At 41.3% G+C, this 23535-nt stretch overlaps 1 protein-coding gene across 2 annotated transcripts in view; it reads left to right on the top strand.

The window, feature by feature from the left end:
• Positions 1-23535, top strand: part of HACD2 (3-hydroxyacyl-CoA dehydratase 2) — a 96640-nt gene that overhangs the window by 11971 nt on the left and 61134 nt on the right. For both annotated transcript variants that reach the window (XM_025376908.1, XM_025376907.1), the window contains one exon: positions 5065-5083. In XM_025376908.1, the coding sequence (XP_025232693.1) occupies positions 5065-5083 (19 nt within the window). The remainder of the gene's footprint in view (positions 1-5064; positions 5084-23535) is intronic.

The following is a 23535-nucleotide window of genomic DNA, read 5'->3' as shown; positions in this document are numbered from 1 at the left end:
TTTTTTTTCCTCCCAAGAATTTAGAATTTTGAATTGAAAGACAGAGATGGGGAATCACTATAGCTGGATCACATTAAGTCTGTGGGCTGCAGCTGAGGTCTTGAAAGCTGCTTGGGTTTCTATTCCTTTTGAGATTTGTTAAACTTTTTGGGGCTTTGTTGTTATTGTTTTACCTTGGATTAAAAATGAAATTGAACAGAATGGTTGGTAACCTACAAAAATAATTCCCCTAGTTCAAATTTTAGAAACTTTGAAAAGATGTTTCCAAGTAACCTATTGTGCAAATGGCATTTTGACATTGAGGTTAAATTTTAAAACTAAAATCAGTTTATTGCCAATGGAAATGGAAAGGACGCAAGAGGAGAGAGGAGTTTATGGTGCATGTTTTCTTTTCTTTTTTTGAGACAGGGTCTTGCTCTGTTGCCCAGGATGGAGTGTAGTGGCATGATTGTAGCTCATTGCAGCCTCAACCTCTTGGGCTCAAGTGATCCTCCTGCCTCAGCCTTCCAAATAGCTAGGACTACAGGCACATGCCACCATGCACAGCTAGTTTTAAATATTTTTTGTAGAGATGGGGTCTCACTATGTTGCACAGGCTGGTCTTGAACTCCTGACCTCAAGTGATCCTCCTGCTTTGGCCTCCCAAAGTGTTGAGATTACAGGCATGAGCCACTGTGCCTGGTCCAACATGTATTTTCAAGGAAGATTTTGAATATGGCAAGTCATCTTAAAATTTTTTTTGATGAAATGTGCTTATTCTTGTCCAGTGATTCTTAGTGGACCTCAACAAAGCAGTGCCAGCACTTCACTTCACCACTTCAGGGTGCATTTTGGAAAATTGTGAGGGTATTTCAATTGCCACAATGACTGGAGATACTACTGGTTAGATGTCCTACGGTATGTGAGACAGTCCAACCTCAAGAAGATTTGTTCTGCATCCTCCTTGGCTTCCGCCTATCTCCCCAGGCCAACCCCTCTACAAATATAAATGGACAATTTTTTAGTACGTATTAATACTGAAAAATCTTCAGGAGAAACTAAAAAGCTTATTAAGTTAGAAGAAGGTTGTGGTCTTAGTTTTTTGTTGCTGCATAACAAAAATACCACAAACCTAGCGGCTGAAAACAACACTCATCGATTAGCTCACGGTTCTCTAAGTCAGAAGCTGGGCTTGACTGGATTCTTTGCTTGGGGGTCTCATAAGACTGAAATCAAGGTTTCAGGCAGGCTGGATGATTTCTTATCTGGAGGCTCCAGGGGAAGAATCTGCATTCAAGCTCATCCAGGTTATTGGCTGAATCTAGTTGTAGGTGTGAGGTCTGCATTTCCTTGCTAGCTGTCAGCAGGAGGTCACTCCTTACTCCTAGAGGCTGCTCTCCAGGCCTTGTACATGACCCCCCTGCAGCTTCAAAGCCAGATTGGCCTGCTGAATCCCTCTTGTTCTTTGAATATCTTTGACTTCCCCTTCTGCCACCAGCCAGAGGAAAGTGCTTTTAAAGGGCTCATCTGGTTGGTCGGGTCCACCCACATAATATCTCTATCTTCAAATCACTTGACTTGAAACTTTAATTATGCTTGCAAAGTCCCTACACTGCAGTACCTAGATTAGTGTTTGATTGAATAGCCAAGAAACAGTAATTGTGGGGGATCGCCTTAAGAATGCTGCCCTACCACCATCATTGGTATGAAGCAAGAAGCTTAAGTGAAATGAAGGTATTGTCTCAAAATAATTAAGTAATTTATTCTCTCTGCACATTCTGTTCTGTAAGCATTACAGCATTTCTAGTTTGCATATTTAGTTGAAAAGGATTTCAGCGCAGTAGTGAAAATCATTGAAAATCAGTTTTGAGATTCCTGTAGATTTCAATTATTAAATTATTGGAGACACATGAAATGCAGGGATTTCATTGGATTTCTTTAATATAGACTAATATTTCATATTATTGCCTGTGTGTGTGTGTAATGGTAGGAAATCTAGGTTGTGAAATGTAAATTTTATTTTGGGATAGCTTGTCTTCTGTTTTGTCCTAAAAGTATCCTCTGTTACACAACGGCTTTATTGCCTCTTGCATTACAGTTTTTTTACATCTAATTCCTCTTCTGTTCCTTATTGCACCATTTAAAGAATATATTTTCAAGATCTTTTTACAGACTGTACACTGATTATATGTCTCAATAGGATTTCAAGGCAGAAGGATGGATTTTCTGTGATACTCTCTTCCGACCCTATCCCATGACATAACCTAGGAGATTATTTAGATTATTTTGACACTTTATAAATAAATAAGACCTAGCTGATTTGAAATAGTATTGTACTCCTTCAATTTCTCTACTTTGACTTTTACTTACTTTAGCATATTATTCCAACTTTATATAAGGTTACTTCTTTATTTCTATTGTTATCTTAATACTCTTTTTTCCAAGTATGAGTCTGTACCTCTACCTCTGCCCTTTTATTTTCCTATACTTGCCCACAGTGGTTTCTGTTACTCTTATTTTTAAATCCAGACTTTTTTATTATAACTTACTATGTACATCTGACTGCATCATTATGTCCCCATTTACAAGTTGAAATACATATTTTGAAAAATAAATTACTTTTTATTTCTTCTTTGCATATCAATTGGGACATTGTATTTATTTGCTTTTGAAAATTTTGTATAGGTAGGTCATTTTATCTGAATTTTTTTTCAGAATGGTAGAGGAGGTGTTATAAAAATATATGTGATTAAAAAGGGGAGAGTGCATCTGAGGACTGAGACCTACTACTGCTCTGTCATGCAAAGAAGACATGCTAGCCATTCATTGCTGTGTGTCCTCTCCTGCAGTGTCCTGTTGCTAATCAGCAGCCTGGATGTCTTTTTTTTTTTGAGACAGAATCTTGCTCTGTCGCCCATGCTGGAGTGCAGTGGCGCGATCTCAGCTCCCTGCAACCTCTGTCTCCTGGGTTCAAGCGATTCTCCTGCCTCAGCCTCCCGAATAGCTGAGACTGCAGGCATGTGCCACTATGCCCAGCTGATTTTTTGTATTTTTAGTAAAGATAGGGTTTCACCATGTTGGCCAGGCTGGTCTCAAACTCCTGACCTCAGGTCATCCGCCCCCCTCGGCCTACCAAAGTGCTGAGATTGTAGGCGTGAGCCATCATGCCCGGCCAGTCTGGGCATCTTGCTGCATACATGGATAGACTAGGTTTTCTGGGCCGGGTGCGGTGGCTCATGCCTGTAATCCCAGCACTTTGGGAGGCCATGGCTGGTGGATCACTTGAGCCCAGGAGTTCAAGACCACCCTGGGCAACATGGCAAAAGCCTGTCTATACAAAAAATACAAAAATTAGCCAGGCGTGGTGGCAATTGCCTGTAGTCCCAGCTTCTCAGGAGGCTGAGGTGGGAGGATTGCTTGAGTCCAAGGAAGTTGAGGTTGCAGGGAGCTGTAAGTGCACCACTGCACTCTGCCTGGGTGGCAGAACAAGGTCCTGTGTCCAAAAAAAAAGAGCAGGTTTTCTGTCTAGGCACTGTCATCTGTCTTCTTGTTTCAAAGAATGTTTTTCATTCCTCATTTTGATCTAGATCTTTTAGTTTTCCTCAACTTTGCAGCAGGAGGTGTAGCTTATCATATTTACACTTTAGTATTTACTTAACAGTGTTTTCTATTGAAAAAGATTGTAAGATTTGCAATGTGGTAATTATTTTGTTCTCGTGTCAGTTACCAGTAACATTGTGCAGCTTGGTTTGGTTTTTTAATCCAATCTCCCCACTTCCCTCCCCCCAAAATTGAGTGAAATAGTTTTTGAGCACAGAGTCTTATCAGGCTCAGGCATGTTTTAGATAAGCTAAGTCTTGTCAAGTTCTGACTCTGTAGATCTCATAACTAATGCACAATGAAATAATGTGGTACAATGGAAATAAAACCTAAGTTCTTGGTCCTGACCATTATTTACTGCCCTGGGCAAGTTGTGTGGCTTCTCTGAGCCTTGGTTTTCTTGTCTACAAGTAGAGATTTTCTGTCCTGCCTATCTGCCAGGTAATTATTAGGATCAAACAATATAAAGACTGCTAGAGAAATGTAAAAATTCTGAAATGCCCTACAATAGCTGTTAGGTTATATCATCTAGAAAAGCTTTGGTCATTAAATCAATTTTAGAAGTGGCTTCAAATTACTTTTTTGCCACCACCACTGCCAGAGTTAAAACACTGCTATATAAAGGATGAGTTGGAAGGGGATTTAGAAGGACCTAATTTGCCAGTTTCATGGCCATTGAGATGGAGTGGAGATGGCAGTCTCACTCAAGGCACTGGAAATAAAAATGGAGCAGACAGACCCCAGAATCATCAGCAGGACTTAGAAACTGGTTGTACTTGAGGATGAGGGGAAGGAAGGACTGTTGAACCCCAAAGACCGGGAGGTTGGTTATCAAGAGGCATAATAGGCGTGATGGAAGAAAAGCGTGTGCTTCCCACTGAGGCTGTGTTTGAGTCTCTGCTGTGACTCCCAGATGGAGCTGTCCAGAGGCAGCTTGGCATGTAGGCCCAGATCCCCAGGAGACAGGATTGGATTGGACCACGGAGCCCCTCTGCAGTGAGATCATTGAATGAGGCAAGATGGGAACTGAGGGTGGAACTTAGTAGAATGAATGTCTGCATTGAAGGGCCTACAAGGCAAGAAGGGCCAACAAAGGCTCTTCTTACCCTGTGTTCCAGAGTCCATGGCCATTCTGTTCTATAGCGTATGGGACATGGAGATGCTATACACTTACTGCTCTTACAAGTTTGTGCATTTTAAAAGAGCCCTTGGTGTCTGATAAACCACTGAGTGGAAAGAGTAAATCTTCCTCAGAAAATCCTTCAAAGATGCACAAACTAAAAATGAACAAACAAAACTAGCAATAATTTACATTTTGTTAAATAGCCTGTAACCAAATTTAAAAATGGAATGTTCGTTTTTCATATTTAATACTGCTGGCAGATGCTGCTCTATTCTTACTGAAACATTAGTTTATACTAAATAAAACTTTAATACTATTGATTCTTACTAATTCTCCTCTTTTTTTCCCCTTTTTTCCTCTAGATTTTACATTGTGCTATAGGTAAGTATGGATTTTCCCCCCTACTATGTACAGTGAATTCTGCTTGTTTAAAAAGTCATAGATAATATGCTTGATTGATTTCTATTGAATATTGAAAAAATGAAATGATTTAGTCATCATATATGGAATTGCTAAAATTAGAGTGGCTTTCAGTTTCTGAAATCATAGGTACTATTTAGATGTTACGACTGAACACTTCATTAAAGGTCACAGCTATTTTGTTCTGTTAATTTAAAAGAGGTGTCTCCCACCTTCTCAGTGTAAGGGTAATAGAAACATTAGCATGTTTATGAAAATGTGGCTGGAATTCTGGTGCTGGGCTGTGTTGAAAAGTCGTTTCTGTGATCACTTAAATGGTATCATTCTCACTCCTTATCTTTCAAATGGGAGTCTTGTCTACCTCCCAGGTGAATATTACATATATGTGAGAGAGATTAGAAAAGTACTAAGTATAAAGAGTTACACAAATGTAGGGGATTTTTACTAAAAGCGAATACAGTATGTTTTTCTTTTTGTGGGGAGGGGCGAGTCATCAAATTTTGCTGTGGAATAGAGGCATAACATCTAGTTTGGGGTGGCTAGACCCTTCTAATTGAATAAAAACCAGTATTGAAAAGTTGATAGATCCCATAGAGCAAGCCCATAGTGATTGCTGTGCACTCCAGGTATGTCTGTCAAAGGGAGGATTTGAAGTTGATACTTATTCAGAAGCACTGAAGGTCTGAAAATTTGAGAACTGCAAATCTACACCATTATGGCCCATCAATTTAATCCACAACTAAAGTGGGTAGTTGCTATATTCAGGGAAACTTACAGTTCAGATGGGCACGCAGGTAGAGAACACCAAACTGTCCACTGTGGGTCTAGCAGAGGTCACTGTGGTATCTGGCTCCATTACCTTCTTTTTTTGTTATTGTTTTAGGGACAGGGTCCCAGGCTGGAGTGCATTGGTGCGATCATAGCTCAGCTTCCCAAGTAGCTGGGATTACAGGTGTGCACCACCATGCCTGGCTAATTTTTGTATTTTTAGTAGAGATGGGGTTTTTACCATGTTGGCCAGCCTGGTCTTAAACTCCTGGCCTTAAGTGATCCACCCACCTTGGCCTCCCAAAGTGCTGGGATTACAGGCATGAATCACCACGCCTGGCCAAGAACCTTGTTACAAAGAATTGCACCTTGGGCTGGGTGTAGTGGCTCATGCCTGTAATACCAGCACCTTGGGAGGCTGAGGCAGGAGGATCATTTGAGGCCAGGAGTTCGAGACCAGCCTGGGCAACACAGGGAGACTCCATCTCTACAAAAAATAAAAAATGAGCCCCGTATGGTGTTGCATGCCTGTGGTCCCAGCTACTCAGGAGGCTGAGGTGGGAGGATGGCTTGAGCCCAGGAGTTTGAGGCTTCAGTGAGCCATGATCACACCATTGCATTTTAGGTTGGGCAACAGAATGAGTCTCTGTTTAAAAAATTAAAAAAAAAAAAAAAAGATTTGAAAGAATTGCACCTCTACTGGTTTCTCACTTCTTACCTGGGATTATGGGTAGAGCGTCCAGGGACCCCCTCAAATGATGTGCAAAATTTTTTATGTGTATTTCCATGTTTGTTTGGAGGGGCAGGTAGGGAGAGAATGCATAGCTTCAATTAGATTCTCTGAGGAGTTTGTGATTCCCAAAAGGCTAAGAAATGCTGTTTTGGAACCTTTGAATGGTAGATTTGAAAGCGGCTTGGGGGCTTATCTGTCCCGTGGTCTGCTTTCCCAGGAAGACTAGTGACTGGCCCAGGTCGTATAGTTGGTAAATAGGGAAGCTCATTTGGAGACAGGTCAGTCTGACACCTGCCTGATTTCATTTTATGATGAATGGGTTTTAACTTTTGTGCAGTCTTGCACACGTTTCCTTTTTAGTCCTTTATAATTTTGAAATGAAAAATTTTATCATTTCATAAATGGTTAAATAAATCTTAAGCACAACCTAGCAGACTGGGGGATGTACTTGACCAGAGAGAGTTCTAGAACCTCTCAGGCCTTCTCCACATGACTGAACCCTGCCTCGTTCTTCCTCAACTCTCTTAACCTTCAGCTGTCTCTGTATAAAGCTCTCAGATGTATCTTTTCCAAGTATCTTAGCCGGTTCTGGCTGCTGTAACAAAATACCACAAATTGGGTAGCTTATAAATAACAAAAATTTATTTTTCACAGTTCTGGGGGCTGAGAATTCCAAGATCAAGGTGGTGCTGACAGATTCCCTGTCTGGTGAGGGTCTGTTCCTCGTAGACAGTAGCTTCTTACTGTGTCCTTGCATGGTGGAAGGAGCAAGTGAGCTCTCTTGGGCCTTTTATAAGGGCGCTAACCCTATTCATGAGATCCCTTGTAACCTAATCACCTCCTGAAGACCCCACCACTTAATACTATTGCACTGGGCATTAGGTTTCAACATAGGAATTTTGGAGGCACACAGACATTCAGGGTACAGCACCGAGCATGTGTACTATGATTTTTAGTTAATATTAGTTTTATTTTAATAACCCAAATCCTTTTATCTGTCTTAAAATATACCCTTATATGTCTTTATAAAATTTCTCTACCCCTGGAAATACAGTTTCTGACAAGTATATTTTTTCATTCACACCAAGAAAATTATCGAATGCCTAGCACGTGTGCATACCAGATGCTATTGGGCAGTGGGAGTAGAGAGGTGAGTGTACTCAGACTTAGATCCAGGAAACCCACAGTCAGATGGGCGTCCCCTAAGTTCCTCTGGTATAGTGCATCCTGAGGACTGGTGTGCACATCACACTCTGCTCAGAGGGTTGGCAGGTTTGCTTCCCCCTCAGACTCTGAGCTCCTTGAGGGCAGATTCTGTTTAATTAAGCTCTGCATCCCCAGGGCCCAGCGGCAGAATCCTTCTTACATCCTCAAGTACCTTGTTCTGTCTGTGCATCTCTTGCTCCTGCCTCACCACCCTGTGCTATCTGCCTTTTCCTTCTCAGTGCACAAAATGCTCAGAGCGCTCTGTCTTAAAAATCTTTTAACCTGACCATTGACCCTGTATTTCCCTTATACTACTATATAACTGTTCTCCATCCCTTTTCCCAGATTTATGGTAGAGTCTTTCTGCTTCCTCATGCCCATCGATGCCTGAACCCTGCAGTCGAGCATCTGTTCCCCTTGTTCTACAAAAAATCACCCTCTGGTCTCAAGTCAGCAACAATTTCTACTGGATTCTGAGTACACTGTTGGAAGTTCTTGGACTTAGCTACATGGGGCACCGCTGATGATGATTCCTGGAGATCCTGCTCCTTCAGCCTTCATTGTATTGAGCCCCCCTGGTATACCTTGTCCTCTGTGGTCCTTTTCTTTCTTTGGGTGCTTTTCTTTCTTTCCTTGTCCCTTAATCGTGAGTGTTTTTGGAGTTCTGTCCTAGCTCATTGCCCTTCTGACTGAATGTACCCTCTGTGGGTGATCCCTTCTCATGGCATAAGATATGCAGACTTCCAATTCCAAACCACACCTGCATCCCAAACACCAGCCCTGTCCACTGATTTCCTGGACGTCTGTTCCTGGGTGCACACAGGCACCTCCTCAGCATGACCCACACTCCCAGACTCGTTCTGCCTCCCTATTCTGTTTGTCAGGGCTGCCGCCAGCCACCAGCCGTTCATTCATTCATCCTAGAAGAGAGCTGGTCCCTGGTGTCTCCTCCTCTCTCACTGGCATTCCTGTAGCCAGGCAGTCATCAAGTTTTGTCAGTTCAGTTTCCTAAATGTCTTTCAGGTTGTCTTGTTTCTTCATCCCTACTTGGGACCTCAGTATGTCTCATCTGGATTCCCATGTATCTTCCTGAACTTCTGGGCTTATAGCAATAATAATAATAATAATAATAATAATAAGAGCCACCATTTCTTGAATACTTACTGTATTCTAGTGCTTTACATTCATTATCTCATTTATTTCTCATTTTCCAGCTGAGACTGAGGCTTAGAAGGTTTCCTGTCTTTGTTCTTACCACAAATAAATGTGTGAGGTGATGCATATGTTAATTAGCTTGATTTAGTCATTCCACAGTATATTCATATTTCATAACATCACGTTGTACAGCATAAGTATGTGTGTGTGTCAATTTAAAAAAGAAATGTATCATGCCTTGCCAAAGGTCACACAGCACTAAGCCCTAGCCCAGGAGTTGAACCTATGGTTGTGTGGCTCCAAGTCCATGCTCTACACTGCTCTTGTGGGTTTAGTTATAGTACCATTCTGAGCATGTCATTTGCCTACTTAAAACCTTTTGCTGGCTTAAATTTCTTCATGATCTGGGCCCTGCCCACCTCTCCAGTCTTTCCAGTGCCCACTCCCTGCCTCCCACTCCATGCTTGTCTGCACTGTGCCCAGGCTCTGCTCTCTGCCTGGAATGAGCAGCCCAGCCCCTTCAGCTGGCCAGCTCTGTGCGTCTCTTCCAGTAAACTTCCCTACCACCCACAGCCAGAGTAGGGACCCTTCCTCACTCTTCCGTAATACCTTGTACCTCACTCGGTATTATACCTTCCACATTGTATTATGTGTGGTCTGGCACGGCACCCATGTCCCCACCAGCACCGCTGAATATTTTTTAGAGTGAGAGCTGTTCCTTATTGATCTCTGTATCCTAGTACCTAACAGTAAGTACATAGTACCTAGCAGGAGTTTGGTGAACATTTGATCATTATCTTACCAAATTCTAGTGGGAATTTCCAAAACTTATTTCAAAATGATTTCAGTTCCTTAAAGGAATTAGAGAGAGCAATAATGAGTAAGCTGTTTCTAGCATTAAGCTAAAGACAGTGCTTCATTTTTACTTAGATCACTTAAGTTTTGTGGAATGATGGTTTATTTTTCTGTAGCATTCTGAAAGTTTTCATTAAAACAACTTAGTCTTTCAGAAACTTATTTTATAATAAGCCTTGAGATATCTTTAGTTTACATATTGTTGATGAAAAGTATAGACCTGAGTCAGACTTGGGTAACTCACTAGCTGTGTGATTCCAAGAAGTAACTCAATTTTTGTGCTCATTTAATTCTTCATCAGTAAAAGGGGGATAAGAATACCTACCTCACAGGTTGCTGTGAAAATTAAATGGAAAAATGCAGGAAGAACACTCGGCACAATGTCTGAAACATGGCTGTATGGAAAATTGCCCAATAAAATGGTAGCTGTTGTTATTACTTAAGCAACATAATGTCATAGAATATTAAAAGATTATTGTGCCTCTAATGTTCAATATTTAGATATATATAAGTGTAACTCTTTCATATTCTTAATTTTCTTAAATTTTGATTTCTTTGCAAGTAAGCACTTCAGGGCCCTTCATTCTTAGTGTGAGTTGGAGTTGCATCTTGCTCACGGTTGTGGCAATGCAACTTGGCAAATACGGCCTCCAGAAACAATCAACTAAAATCCATGTGAGGGGCTAATTTCTGTGAGGGGGGGTCAAGCCATTTGTAGCTGTAAATGAGTTTCCACACCTCAACTTTTTCAAAGTAGGTGGTTTGTTTTTTATTGATAATAGAAGGATGGGATTTCTGAAATGCTGTGGCTGCAGGCCTCAACCTAAGATTTGTAATGCTTTTATAGTTTTATATTCAGTGTTTTTCCTTTTAGAAATGAGAATTTTAAAAAATAGGCCAGTCATGGTGACTCACACCTGTAATCCCAGTACTTTGGGAAGCTGAGGCAGGCGGATCACCTGAGGTCAGGGGTTCGAGACCAGCCTGGCCAAGATGGTGAAACCCCGTCTCTACAAAAAGTACAAAAATTAGCTGATGTGGTGGCAGGTGCTTATAGTCCCAGCTACTTGGGAGGCTGAGGCGGGAGAATCACCTGAACCTGGGAGGCGGAGGTTGCAACGAGCCAAGATCGTGCCACTGCACTCCAGCCTGGACGACACAGTGAGACCCCATCTCAGAAAATAAACAGACACCAAAACCCACCTTGAGATATGTTCCCCCCCCCCCCCCACATAATACTGCAAAGAAGAGTTGTGGTTTTTTATTCATGTGGTGTGATTTGTGTTGAATGAAGTATTAGGAAGTATTATATCTTTTCTGTGTTGTCTTCAGGATTCGATTGTGGAAGAGGCATGGGGGCTATGGTTCTCAGCTGATTCTGCAATATGGTTCCCCTCTTTATGGATGGGAATTAGAGGTGGAGGTAGTGGAGCTGAAGATACTCTTGGTAAGATATAACACTGTGCATTTAGTAAACTTTCGTGTCAGAAATTATGCTACCAACATAAATAACTCTAGAAGTTTTCTTTTGATAGAAAATTGTAGCTCAGTCACAGCCCAGAGAGTTATATCTGAAGTTTAGTATTAGCACTTTAATTTCATCAACAGGCAGGCACAAAAGACCTTTCACTTAGGATATCCTGGATTTGTGGTTTCAGATATTTGCTATGTGTGCCAGCTTGCACTCCTCCCTCAAACAGAAGACACTTTATTAAAAATTTTTAAGTGAATTCCAAAAAAAACACAATCACCTTAATATTCATTGGTAGCGTATGGCTCCAGACTGATTTTATTAGGTAACAAAGGTTGCCAGGTAGGAAGCAGAGCAGCCGCTGGGGAGACCCACGTCACTTCCTACCAAAAAAAGGCTTATAATAAGCCTTGAGATATCTTTAGTTTACATATTGTTGATGAAAAGTATAGACCTGAGTCAGACTTGGGTAACTTCTAGCCCACTAATTAGAACTAACTAAATCCTCCCTTGAACTGTAACACTCCCTCCTCTGCCCCGCTACTTTGAGAGGGTCAGGCTTTTATCAGTCATTCACAAAGCAATATTGTAAAGGAACTGCCATCACTTATTTTTAAAACCAGACACAGAACCCACCAAATTTTAACAGAAGAGAACTCTGGAAGGAGAGCATCTTGGAGGGAACGGGTGAATTCCTCTAAATTTCTCTCACCTGGAATTCTGCTTTCACACCTGTGCCCAGCCTTCAGCAGCGTGGCTGGGCACAGAAACATTACTGCGTTGTTTCCACTTAGCTGACATTTTAAAAATGAACCTTACCAAATTGTAAGAAAGAGACAAAAGGGAATAATTACCTAAAATACAGACAGTACAGTATAATAACCACTGTCCCCAAAGAAAAGTTTCTGATCCAAAACTCTAACTCCCATTTAGTTTCTAGGGGCTGGCGCAGCTTCACGTGCCTTACTGGCTCTCTTTGTCTTTTTTTTTTTTTCCTTTTTGTGGAGAACGGGGTCTCGCTGTATTACCCAGGCAGGTCTCGAACTCCTAGGCTCAAGCTATCCTCCTGCCTCTGCCTCCCTGAGACTTACTGGCTCTCTTTAAGCCTTGTTCTTACCGGGACCCCTGTCACAAATATGGATAACAAACTTTCTTATTCAGATTTTAATACTGCTTTCTGCCTGAGGGCATATTTAGTGGTGGTGATGGCAGGGGGATGGGAGAGAAAGGGATGTAGCCAGGCAAGCAAGCCTGTCTCCCCTGCTTAGAGGCTTCTAAGGCTCACCCCTGGAGAGCCCCTGGGAAGATTGGAGGCCTGGGTGGGAGGTTGCCAAAACCAACCTTCTCCTCCTTTGCAATTAATTCTGCCTTTGTCATTTATTCAAATGTAGTAGTTTTCCAGCATCCTGACAATGGAGCGCTAAAGGTCAAGACCATAAGTGGTCATCTTCTAACTTTAATCTTTCCCAAATCAGTTGCCAGACCAGCTTAGTAGCCTCCCTTTGCCTTGGCTCTGGTTCATTCTGTTGCCTCCTGATCAAATGTTCCCTGCTCCCCTCCAGACAAGGAGAGAATAAGATGCACCTGCATCTTGTGCTCCTGACACACAAAACTTCAGCCCTGTTCTCTGAATAAATCCTGCTTTTTCACACCTCCATAATTTTGTACATATGGTTTCCTTGGCCTGGAACACCAAGCTCTGTTAGTTGTTCCCTGCTCTGTGTGAATGTAACTGAGATGAAGGAAAGAAAGAGAGAAATAGAGCATGCTCATTTGTAGCCTAAGGAGCCTGAGTAGGGAGGGTGGAAGACTTACCCAGGTATACACCACCTGGTACCTCGCACTGTGCAAGCACTCAGTGAGCAGCACCCAAGTACGAGGCAAAAACAATCCCCGAGGATTTCTGTGCCTAGTTGGAGTTCAGAAGGGAAAGCTATGAAGAGAGCCCAGATCAGGGAATTTTATCCTGTGCTGTCCCTGCAGGAACAACTAAGTGTTTCTTTTGAATGGAAACCTATTATTGAGACATTAAGTGCCTTCTCTATAAGATAATATTAACTGGCTGTCCAGTCCATCAGAAATCAACCAAGGGCACACCCTGTTGGAAACATTACTAGTTGTTTGACAAGTCAGGCATCTTCCATCTGGGCCTAGTTTCCACATGTGAAAAACAAGGGTGTTGGACTGAATACATGATGATCTCTATCATTCCTTACAGCTGCTCGTTCTGAAATTCTGTGAACCTGTAAATGTGATGTTGCTTCAGAAATGAATGTCAGTGATCTGAGTTGTAAAAGTGATCTGAGTGATGTAAAAGGAGGGTATGCTAGATGTTTAAATGTGCCGAAGTATCAGTGTTTGGAAATTTCAAGTACAGTAGTTCTACTACTTTTTTCCCTGTAGGTAAATTTTGAAAGTCCCATCAGAATGCAGAATTGAGAGAGGACGCACACACGCACGTTTTCTGTAACAGACGTTTACTATGGTCACCACTAGATGGCACCCTTGTATTAGTAAGGAGATTTTTCTCTTAGAACGGGCTTCGGGATGACTTCTAATAAAAACAGATAGTAATGAGTCAATAGCCGAAACTGAGGAATGAGCAAGTTAACCAGAGGAAATAGAAATGGGTGTTTTTCTATCACTGTCTGATGACTTGATCCATAAGATTCGAGGTAAGGAAAAGCTGGAGGTAAGGAAAAACATTGCCCTGAGGAAGATTATTTTATAAATATTTCTTAATTGTAAAGCATAAGATACCTTTAAATCCAAGATGAGTATTATTTGCTTGATGAAAAGGGGTGCCATATTTCAGCAGTTCTTTGGTGCGTTGGTTTGTGTTAGTCTGAAGTCAACCTTCCATCTATTGTTAGCTTCAAAAGCAAGGTTAGTCCTGCAAAGTTGGAAACACCAAGTAGTTACCAAGTTGAGTAAATCCCGTTGAACCAAAAAGTGAAAGCTTGAGTCATCTTTTAGCCAAGGAATCATTTGATTTATGCTTCTGTGGCAGGAGTTGAATGGTTACAATGTGTTAAAAGGGAGCAAGAAAGCTTCGGAAAATTTGTAAAAATTTGTATGACCGTGGTATGTCATTTTTATGGTTCTGGTTCCTTTTCTTGGGAGAGGATTTTTTTTCTCTTCATTCACTATAAAACATCTTTCCATTAACTTTTAAAAATGTGGTTTTGGCCGGGCGCGGTGGCTCAAGCCTGTAATCCCAGCACTTTGGGAGGCCGAGACGGGCGGATCACGAGGTCAGGAGATCGAGACCATCCTGGCTAACACGGTGAAACCCCGTCTCTACTAAAAATACAAGAAAATTAGCCGGGCGAGGTGGTGGGCGCCTGTAGTCCCAGCTACTTGGGAGGCTGAGGCAGGAGAATGGCGTGAACCCGGGGGCGCGGAGCTTGCAGTGAGCCGAGATCGCGCCACTGCACTCCAGCCTGGGGCACAGAGCAAGACTCCGTCTCAAAAAAAAAAAAAAAAAAAAAAAAAAAATGTGGTTTTTTTTTAAAGCAGTTTCAGGTTCACAGCAAAATTGAGAGGAAGGTACAGACATGTCCCATACGCCCCCTTACACCGCACATGCATAGTCCGCCATTATCAACATCCCCAACCAGAGTAGTACATTTGTTACAATTGATTAATGTACATTGACACATCATTATTGTCCAAAGCCCATAGTTCACTCTTAGCATTGTACAATCGTTGGGTTTGGACAAATTTATAGTGACATATATCTAACATTATACTGTCATACAGAGTGTTTTCACTGTCTTAAAAATCTTCTGTGCTCTACCTGTTCATCTCCCAAATCCCTGGAAGCCATTTATCTTTTCACTGTCTCTATAGTTTTGCCTTTTCCAGAATGTCATACAGTATGCAGCCTTTTCAGACTGACTTCTTTGACTTAGTAATACATGTTTAAGTTTCCTCCATGTCTTTTCATGGCTTGATAGCCCATTTCATTTTAGCACTGAATAATACTCTGTTGTCTAGATATACCACAATTTACCCATTCTCCTAGCAGAGGACATCTTGGTTGCTACCAGGTTTTGCCAATTATGAATAAAGCTGCTATGAACATTTGTGTGCAGGTTTTTATGCGGATGCAAGTTTTCAGCTCCTTTGGATAAATACTAAAGAGCACGATTGCTGGATTATATGCTAAGAGTATGTTTAGTTTTGTAAGAATCTGCCAAACAGTCTTCCAAAGTGTCTGTACAGTTTTGCTTTCCCAAGAGTAATGAATGAGTTTCTTATTCTACATCCTCTGCCGCATTTGGTGGTGTCAGTGCTCTGGATTTTTGACCCTTCTAATAGGTGTGTAGTGGTGTATTGATTATACATGACGTAGAGCATCTTTTAATATGCTTATTTGCATCTGTAGGTCTTCTTTGATGAGGTGTTTTGTTGTTGTTGTTTGTTTGTTTTTTTGAGACAGTCTCACTCTGTCACCTGGGCTGGAGTGCAGTGGAGCAATCATAGCTCACTGTAGCCTTGAACTCCTGGGCTCAAGTGATCTTCATGCCCCAGCCTCCCAAGTAGCTGGGACTACAGGTGTGAACCACCATGCCCAGCTAAATTTTTTAATTTTTTGTAGAAACAGGATCTTGCTATGTTTCTCAGGCTGGTGTTGAACTCTTGGCCTCAAGTGATCCTCCCACCTCAGCCTGGTAAAGTATCTTTTAAGGCAGCAGTCCCCAACCTCTTTGGCACCAGGGACTGGTTTCGTGGAAGACATTTTTTCCATGCACTGGGGGTAAGGGGAGGGGGTGGTTTTGGGATGAAATTGTTTCTTTTCAGATCGTCAGGCATTAATTCTCATAAGGAGCACTCAGCCTAGATCCCTTGAATGCACAGTTCGCAATAGGGTTCGAGCTCCTATGAGAATCTTAACACTGCTGCTGATCTGACAGGAGGTGGAGCTCAGGCGGTGCTGCTCACTCACCTGCTGCTCTCCTGCTGTGCAGCCCAGGGACTGGGGCACCCTATTTTAAGGTCTTTGTAAGTTTAGAATAACAGTCCTTTGTCAGATACTATCTTTTGCAGATATTTTCTCCTGGTCTGAAGCTTGTCTTTTTATTCTCTTTACAGTATCTTTTGCAGAGCAGAATTTTTTTTTTTTTTTTTTTTTTTTTTTTTTTTGAGACATAGTCTTGCTGTATCACCCAGGCTGGAGTGCAGTGGCATGATCTCAGCTCACTGCAAGCTCCGCCTCCCGGGTTCACACCATTCTCCTGCCTCAGCCTCCTGAGTAACTGGGACTACAGGCGCCTGCCACCATGCCCCGCTAATTTTGTTTGGAGTTTTTAGTAGAGATAGGGTTTCACCGTGTTAGCCAGGATGGTCTTGATCTCCTGACCTTGTGATCTGCCCGCCTCAACCTCCCAAAGTGCTGGGATTACAGGCATAAGCCACTGTGCCCGGCCAGAGCAGACATTTTTAATGTTAGTCAAGTCTAGTTTGCTGGTTTGTTGGACTTCAGATATTTCAGTAGGTGTATAGTGGTAGTTGTTGTTTTAATTTTTATTTCTCTAATGACAAATGCTATGGCACATCTTTTCATATGCTCATTTGTCATCTTTTGGGGCAAGGTGTCTATTCAAGTCTTCTCATTTTTCAGTTGGATTGTTTTCTTGTTGAGATTTAAGAATTCTTTCTATATTTTGGATACAAATTCTTTATCAGACAGGTGTTTAGCAAATATTTTATCTTGCTCTGGGGCTTGTCTTTTGATTTTCTTAATAGTGTCTTTGAGGAAGCACAGATTTTTAAATTTAATAATGTACAACTTAACCAGATTTCGCTTTCATGGATTGTGCTTTGGTATTGTGTCTAAAAACTTGTTACTGTAGATATTTCGATTACCCTGATTTGATCTTTACACATTACATGAATATATAAAAATATCACGTGTACCCTGAAAATATGCACATCTATTGTATATCAATTTTTATAAATATTTATTTAGAGACAGGGTCTCGCTTTGTCACCCAGGCTGGAGTGCAGTGTCATGATCATGGCTCACTGCAGCCTTGATCTGCAGGGCTCAAGTGATCCTCCCACCTCAGCTTCCCAAGCAGCTGGGACTACAGGTGCACACCACCACACTTGGCTACTTTTTGTGCTTTTTGTAGAGATGGGACTTCTCTGTGTCGTGGAGGATGGTCTTGAACTCCTGGGATCAATAGATCTGCCTGCCTTGGCCTCCCGAAGTGCTGGAATTACAGGCATGAGCCACTGTACCCGGCCTCAATTTATTTTTTAGAGATGGGGTCTTGCTGTGTTGCCCACACCAGTTTCAAACTCCTGGCCTCAGGTGATCCTCCCGCCTCAGTCTGTGATCCATTTTGAGTTAATTTTTGTGAAAGGTGTCAGGTCTGTGTCTAGTTTTATGGGTTTTTTTAAAACATATAGTCATCCAGTTGTTCGGCACCCTTTGTTGAAAAGTCTTATTCTTTCTCCGTTTAGTTGTCTTTATGCCATTGTCAAAGATCAGGTATTGCTGGATCTATTTCTGGCCCGTCTGTTCTATTGATGTATGTGTTTATTATTTTGCCAATACCAGGGCTACTTTGATTATAAGTCTTAAAATCTGGTAGTAGAAGTCCTCTAACTTTATTCCTTCTTTTTTCAGTTTTGTATGGGTCTTTTGCCTTTCCATATAAACTTTGGAATCTTTTTGTCAACATCTACAAAATAGCTTCCTGGGATTTTGAGTGGAATTGTGTTGAACCTATAGAGCAAGTCGGGAATAACTGACATGTTAACAATATTGAATCTTTCAATCCACAGGCATGCAATATTTCTCTACTTATTTAGATCTTGGATTTCTTTTATTGTTGTTTTGCAGTTTTTCACATAGCAATTATCTGTTTTGTTAGATTTATATGTGTTTTCATTTGGTGTTAGTATAAATGGTATTTTTTTAACTTTGAAATTTTAGTGGTTCATTGCTAGTATAGAAAAAGGCAATTGACTTTCATATATTGACCTTATCTCCTGTGACCTTGCTATACTTGCTTATTAGTTCTAGGATTTTGTGTGTGTATGTTTGTAGATTCTTTGAGATCTTCCATATAGATAATCATGTCATCTTTGAACAAAGACAGTTTTATTTCTTCCTTTTCTTTTTTTTTTTGGTTTTTTGTTTGTTTTTTGAGACGGAGTCTCGCTCTGTCGCCGGGGCTGGAGTGCAGTGGCCGGATCTCAGCTCACTGCAAGCTCCGCCTCCTGGGTTTACACCATTTTCCTGCCTCAGCCTCCCGAGTAGCTGGGACTACAGGAGCCTGCCACCGCGCCCGGCTAGTTTTTTGTATTTTTTTAGTAGAGACGGGGTTTCACCGTGTTCGCCAGGATGGTCTCGATCTCCGGACCTCGTGATCCGCCCGTCTCGGCCTCCCAAAGTGCTGGGGTTACAGGCTTGAGCCACCGCGCCCGGCCCCTTTTCAATTTAGTTACCTTTTATTTCTTTTTCTTGTCTAACTGCACTGGCTAGGACTTCCAGTATGATATTCTTCATATTCTTTACTCAATAAGATAGAATTGTTCCCAGCTCAATTTTCTCCCCAACCAATTTTGAAGGCATATACAATTTGTACTTCATTTTTACTATCAGGGTATAAAATTCAATGTCTTTTTTTTTTTTTTTTAAGTTCTTCTATATCCTTACTTATTTTTTGTCTGCTTGACCTGTCTTGCACTTAGAATGATAATGTTGTCAGCATCTCTAATTATTAATGTGTTTCTAATTTTCCTTGCATCTTCTATAGCATTTGCTTTAGCAAAAGTTGTTGCTATGTTATTTGATGCATAGATATTTATAACTGTTATTTCTTCATTGTCAGTTGTGGCTTTGGCATTTAGAAAAGTCTTTGTCAGATTTAATGCTTTTTTTGTCTTAAATCTTACTTTATCTGAATCAAAATCATGACCCCCTACTTTCTTTTGGTTTCTATTTGCCTGATATGCCATTGTACATTCTTTTATTTTGTGTCCCTAAATCATTTTAATATTAGCATAGAGTTGGGTTTTGTTTTGTGAGCCAGTTTGAAAATCTTTCATATAATAGGTGAGGTAAGCCCATTCATAGTTTTTGATATGACAGATATGTTTATCTTACTCTGTTACTTTTATGTTATAATTGCTACATACTCTGTTATGTTTGCTGTATTTGCCTACCTGATGTGTTTTCTTTATTTTCTTTTTTTTTTTTTTCAAGAGATCGGGTCTCGCTGTGTTGCCCAGGCTGGAGTGCAGTGGCTATTCACAGAAGTGATCATAGCACACTTTAGCCTTGGACTCCTGGGCTCAAGCGATTCTCCTGCCTCAGCCTCTCAAGCATCTGGAGCTACAGATGTGTACCACTATGTCCAGCTAGTGAAACGTCTCTATATCTTTTTAAATGCCCTTAGTCCTCTGTTTTCTTACTTAATTTTTTACTCTCAAGCTTGTCAGTTTTTAAAGGTTGTCTTTTAACTCCCACCTATTGCCAATACAACAGTGAGCTTATTCTACTTTCCTCTTTCCCTTCTCCCATTTTTAAACTTATGTTATTTTTAGCTTGTCAGAACATATAACATTTATATATTATTATTCTGCCCTATCCCAACCTTTGTTTTAGTCTTAAGACCACATTTAAATATATTAACTGTTCACTGTGTGTCCTTTTGCCCAAATTTCTCATCACTTTTTAGTTGGATGAAGCTCATTCTCTAGTAGTGTCAGGAACTGTGACATATTGGAGATGTTACCTTACTCACAAGCTAGTAAGTTTGCTTGTTAGCGTTTCATGGATCCTGACAGAAAACATGAGACTCTTGGGCCAGATTCAAATATATTGCCATATTACTCATGGCAGAAACAATAGCCAGAACACGCTCTTCATTTGCATCAGTTCTCTATGTCCCACAAATCCCATGGGGATGACACATGTGTGTCTAGATGAATATCTAGATCTGCAGTGGTTTGTGTTAGAACACTTGAGGAATCCAGTGTTTTTATAGTAAACAAACGCTCTTTGGGAATCAATGCTACCTTATCCCTCCAGGTTGCTCCTTGAAAACACAAGCCTACGAAATGACCTGGGAAAAGAGCAGTCAGGATCTTGCCTTTTTGGCATACGTAGTAGGAATTAGCAGGAATGCCCAGGGCCAATGGCAGAATGCCTCTCCCCAAAAGAAGATTCCCAAGAAGGGCTGTGAGCATAGTATTCTCTGAGTCCATCCATGTTTAAGATGTTTTCTATAGCCTTGATATTTAAAGGACTGATTTGCTAGATACAAAATCCTTAGTTGACTTTTTCTTCCCTTAAATTTATTGAAAATGCTGCTCCATTCTCACCTTGTTTTTTTTTTTTTTTTTTTTTTTTGAGACGGAGTCTGGCTCTGTCGCCCAGGCTGGAGTGCTGTGGCCGGATCTCAGCTCACTGCAAGCTCCGCCTCCCGGGTTTACGCCATTCTCCTGCCTCAGCCTCCGGAGTAGCTGGGACTACAGGAGCCCGCCACCTCGCCTGGCTAGTTTTTTGTATTTTTTAGTAGAGACGGGGTTTCACCGTGTTAGCCAGGATGGTCTCGATCTCCCGACCTCGTGATCCGCCCGTCTCGGCCTCCCAAAGTGCTGGGATTACAAGCTTGAGCCACCGCGCCCGGCCTCACCTTGTTTTTATGTTTCCCTTGGGGAGTCTGGTGGAGAACCTAGTTGTCTTGATTATGTGGTCTTTTTATCATAAAACTCTTTTGAGATATGTGGTCTTTTTATCATAAAACTCCAAGGTCTTCCTCTGTCTCTCTCTGTAAATACACATACTTTTTAAAGTCTAATAGTTTTACTAGGATATGCCTCAATTGAGCTTTACAGGGTGATTTTCCCAGGTACCCAGTAGGCCCTTTCAGTATGTAGATTTGGGCTTTCTTTTGTTTCTGAAAGTGTTATTAGACTATAGTTTTAAATTTTAGTTCTGTTTCATTATTTTGTTTCTCTTTTAATTTAGGGATTTCAAACATGTGTGTTGGATCTTCTTTGCCTCCTTCCCTTTCAACTACTTTATCGCTGATCCCTCTTTGTTTATCATATTTTCATTCTCATGGTTATTTTGCTTTTATTATTCAATTTTCTTTATTACATTTTTATTTGAATCTGTTCTCCTTTGGACACTTTGATATTTAGTCTTCATTTCAGATATAATTTTATCTTTTTCTTTTTTTTACTGAATTCAATCAGTTTTTCTTTCAGTTCTGCCCACTTTTAATCCACTTCTATTTTCAGTTTTTGAATTGATTAAACATATAGTTTTTCATAGCCCAAATGCCTATTTAAGGATATTTAATTCAGTTTGGGTTATTGTGTTAAAGTTTACTTTGTGATTGTTTTTTTGGAGGGCATTTTCTTTTTTTTTTTTTTTTTTTTTTTGAGACGGAGTCTTGCTCTGTCGCCCAGGCTGGAGTGCAGTGGCCGGATCTCAGCTCACTGCAAGCTCTGCCTCCCGGGTTCACGCCAGTCTCCTGCCTCAGCCTCCCAAGTAGCTGGGACTACAGGCGCCGCCACCACGCCCGGCTAGTTTTTTGTATTTTTTCAGTAGAGATGGGGTTTCACCGTGTTAGCCAGGATGGTCTCGATCTCCTGACCTGGTGATCCGCCCGTCTCGGCCTCCCAAAGTGCTGGGATTACAGGCTTGAGCCACCGTGCCCGGCCTGGAGGGCATTTTCATTAGCCGAAATGTTTGATCTTCTTTTTCTATTATCTCCTGAAAATGGTTTTGTGTAGTTGTAAACTACTTGCATCTGTTCCTTTTGTAGACAGGATTGGAAGTTTGGGTTGGTTTATAAGATCCCTAGTTTGCAAACTCTGTAATCCTTAAATGCAGTGAAGTATAGTGTCTTTAGTGGATGGCTTTTTGCTTGAAGAGGTCAGTGGGGGAGGAATTACATGCCCCTGATTGTTTTACCTCGCCTTTGTGTTACAGGAATCTGAATTTCCTCCTGCCTCTTTCTCCTTTCCCATCCAGTCACTAGAGGGCACCTCCTCTCCCTTCTTTTTTACTTCTTCCTGAGAAGCAATGCCTTTTTCAGAATGCCATAGCATCCCACAGACTCTGTCTCTTCCCTGTGGTTAGTGCTCCAAATAAGATGTTTTTCAGTGTTTTTATAATTAAGGTAGACTGTCTCTTTCAGGGATGATTTTGGCTCAGATTTAGGCCTTCTGCTCTGTTCTTCTCTCTTCCATGCCATTTTCCCAAATTCTCCTCACTTTCCACAAAGATTTGCAGTGGGACCTCAGGAGATAGCTGTGCTTAGAATTTGCTGTTTATTGTTTTTACTTATAGGTGTATTGAGTCTGTGTAGTCTGTGTCAATTAATTGTGCTGAAGATGTGGGGTTTGTATGCTTGTATTTGTTACTGTTGATCTGTATAGATTTTCAGAGGATTTCACATATTCAGCTATGTATATATATTGTGATTTTTAACCAGTGCTCTATTTGTTAAATATATTGGTGGTTTTAAAGTGTGCAGATTATAACTATACTTGTAGCTTAATATTTATACAGCTGTGATTAATCTCTGGACAAATTTCCGGAAATAGATCAAAAGTTACATATTTCAGAACTTTTACTAATATAGACTTCCCAGTGTCCCTCCAGAAAACCCACAAGTATTTATTATTGATTTTTCTTTTTTTTTCTTTTTTTTTCTTTTTTTGAGACAGAGTCTCACTCTGTCGCCCAGGCTGGAGTGCAATGGCACGATCTTGGCTTACTGTAACTTCTGCCTCTCAGGTTCAAGGGATTCTCCTGCTTCAGCCTCCCGAGTTGCTGGGATTACAGGCACCCGCCCCCAAGCCTGGCTAATTTTTGTATTTTTTTTCTAGTAGAGATGGGAATTCACCATGTTGGCCAGGCTGGTCTCGAACTCCTGACTTCCAGTGATCCACCCACCTTGGCCTCCCAAAGTGCTGGGATTACAAGTGTGAGCCACCGTGCCGGACCTATATTTATTATTTATCGGGTTTCTGCTGGGTGGCAGGTGTGGCACTGACAAAGCACTGAGGATACAAAACTCAGTCCAACCCATGCCTGCCCTTAAGCCCAGGAGGTAAACATGAAGCACAGAGGGACAGTGTAACAAATGTTTCGCCCAAAGGGTAAGTTCAAAGAGGTATACGAACACAGAAGGAAGGCCGTAGGGCTTTCTGGAACCCTTTTCCATGATAAACAAGGTCACCTCT

Source organism: Theropithecus gelada, chromosome 2, assembly GCF_003255815.1.
Source record: "Theropithecus gelada isolate Dixy chromosome 2, Tgel_1.0, whole genome shotgun sequence".
NCBI classification, from domain to species: Eukaryota; Metazoa; Chordata; class Mammalia; order Primates; family Cercopithecidae; genus Theropithecus; species Theropithecus gelada.
Note: the sequence above shows the minus strand (reverse complement) of the source record. Positions and strands in the feature narration are given on the sequence as shown.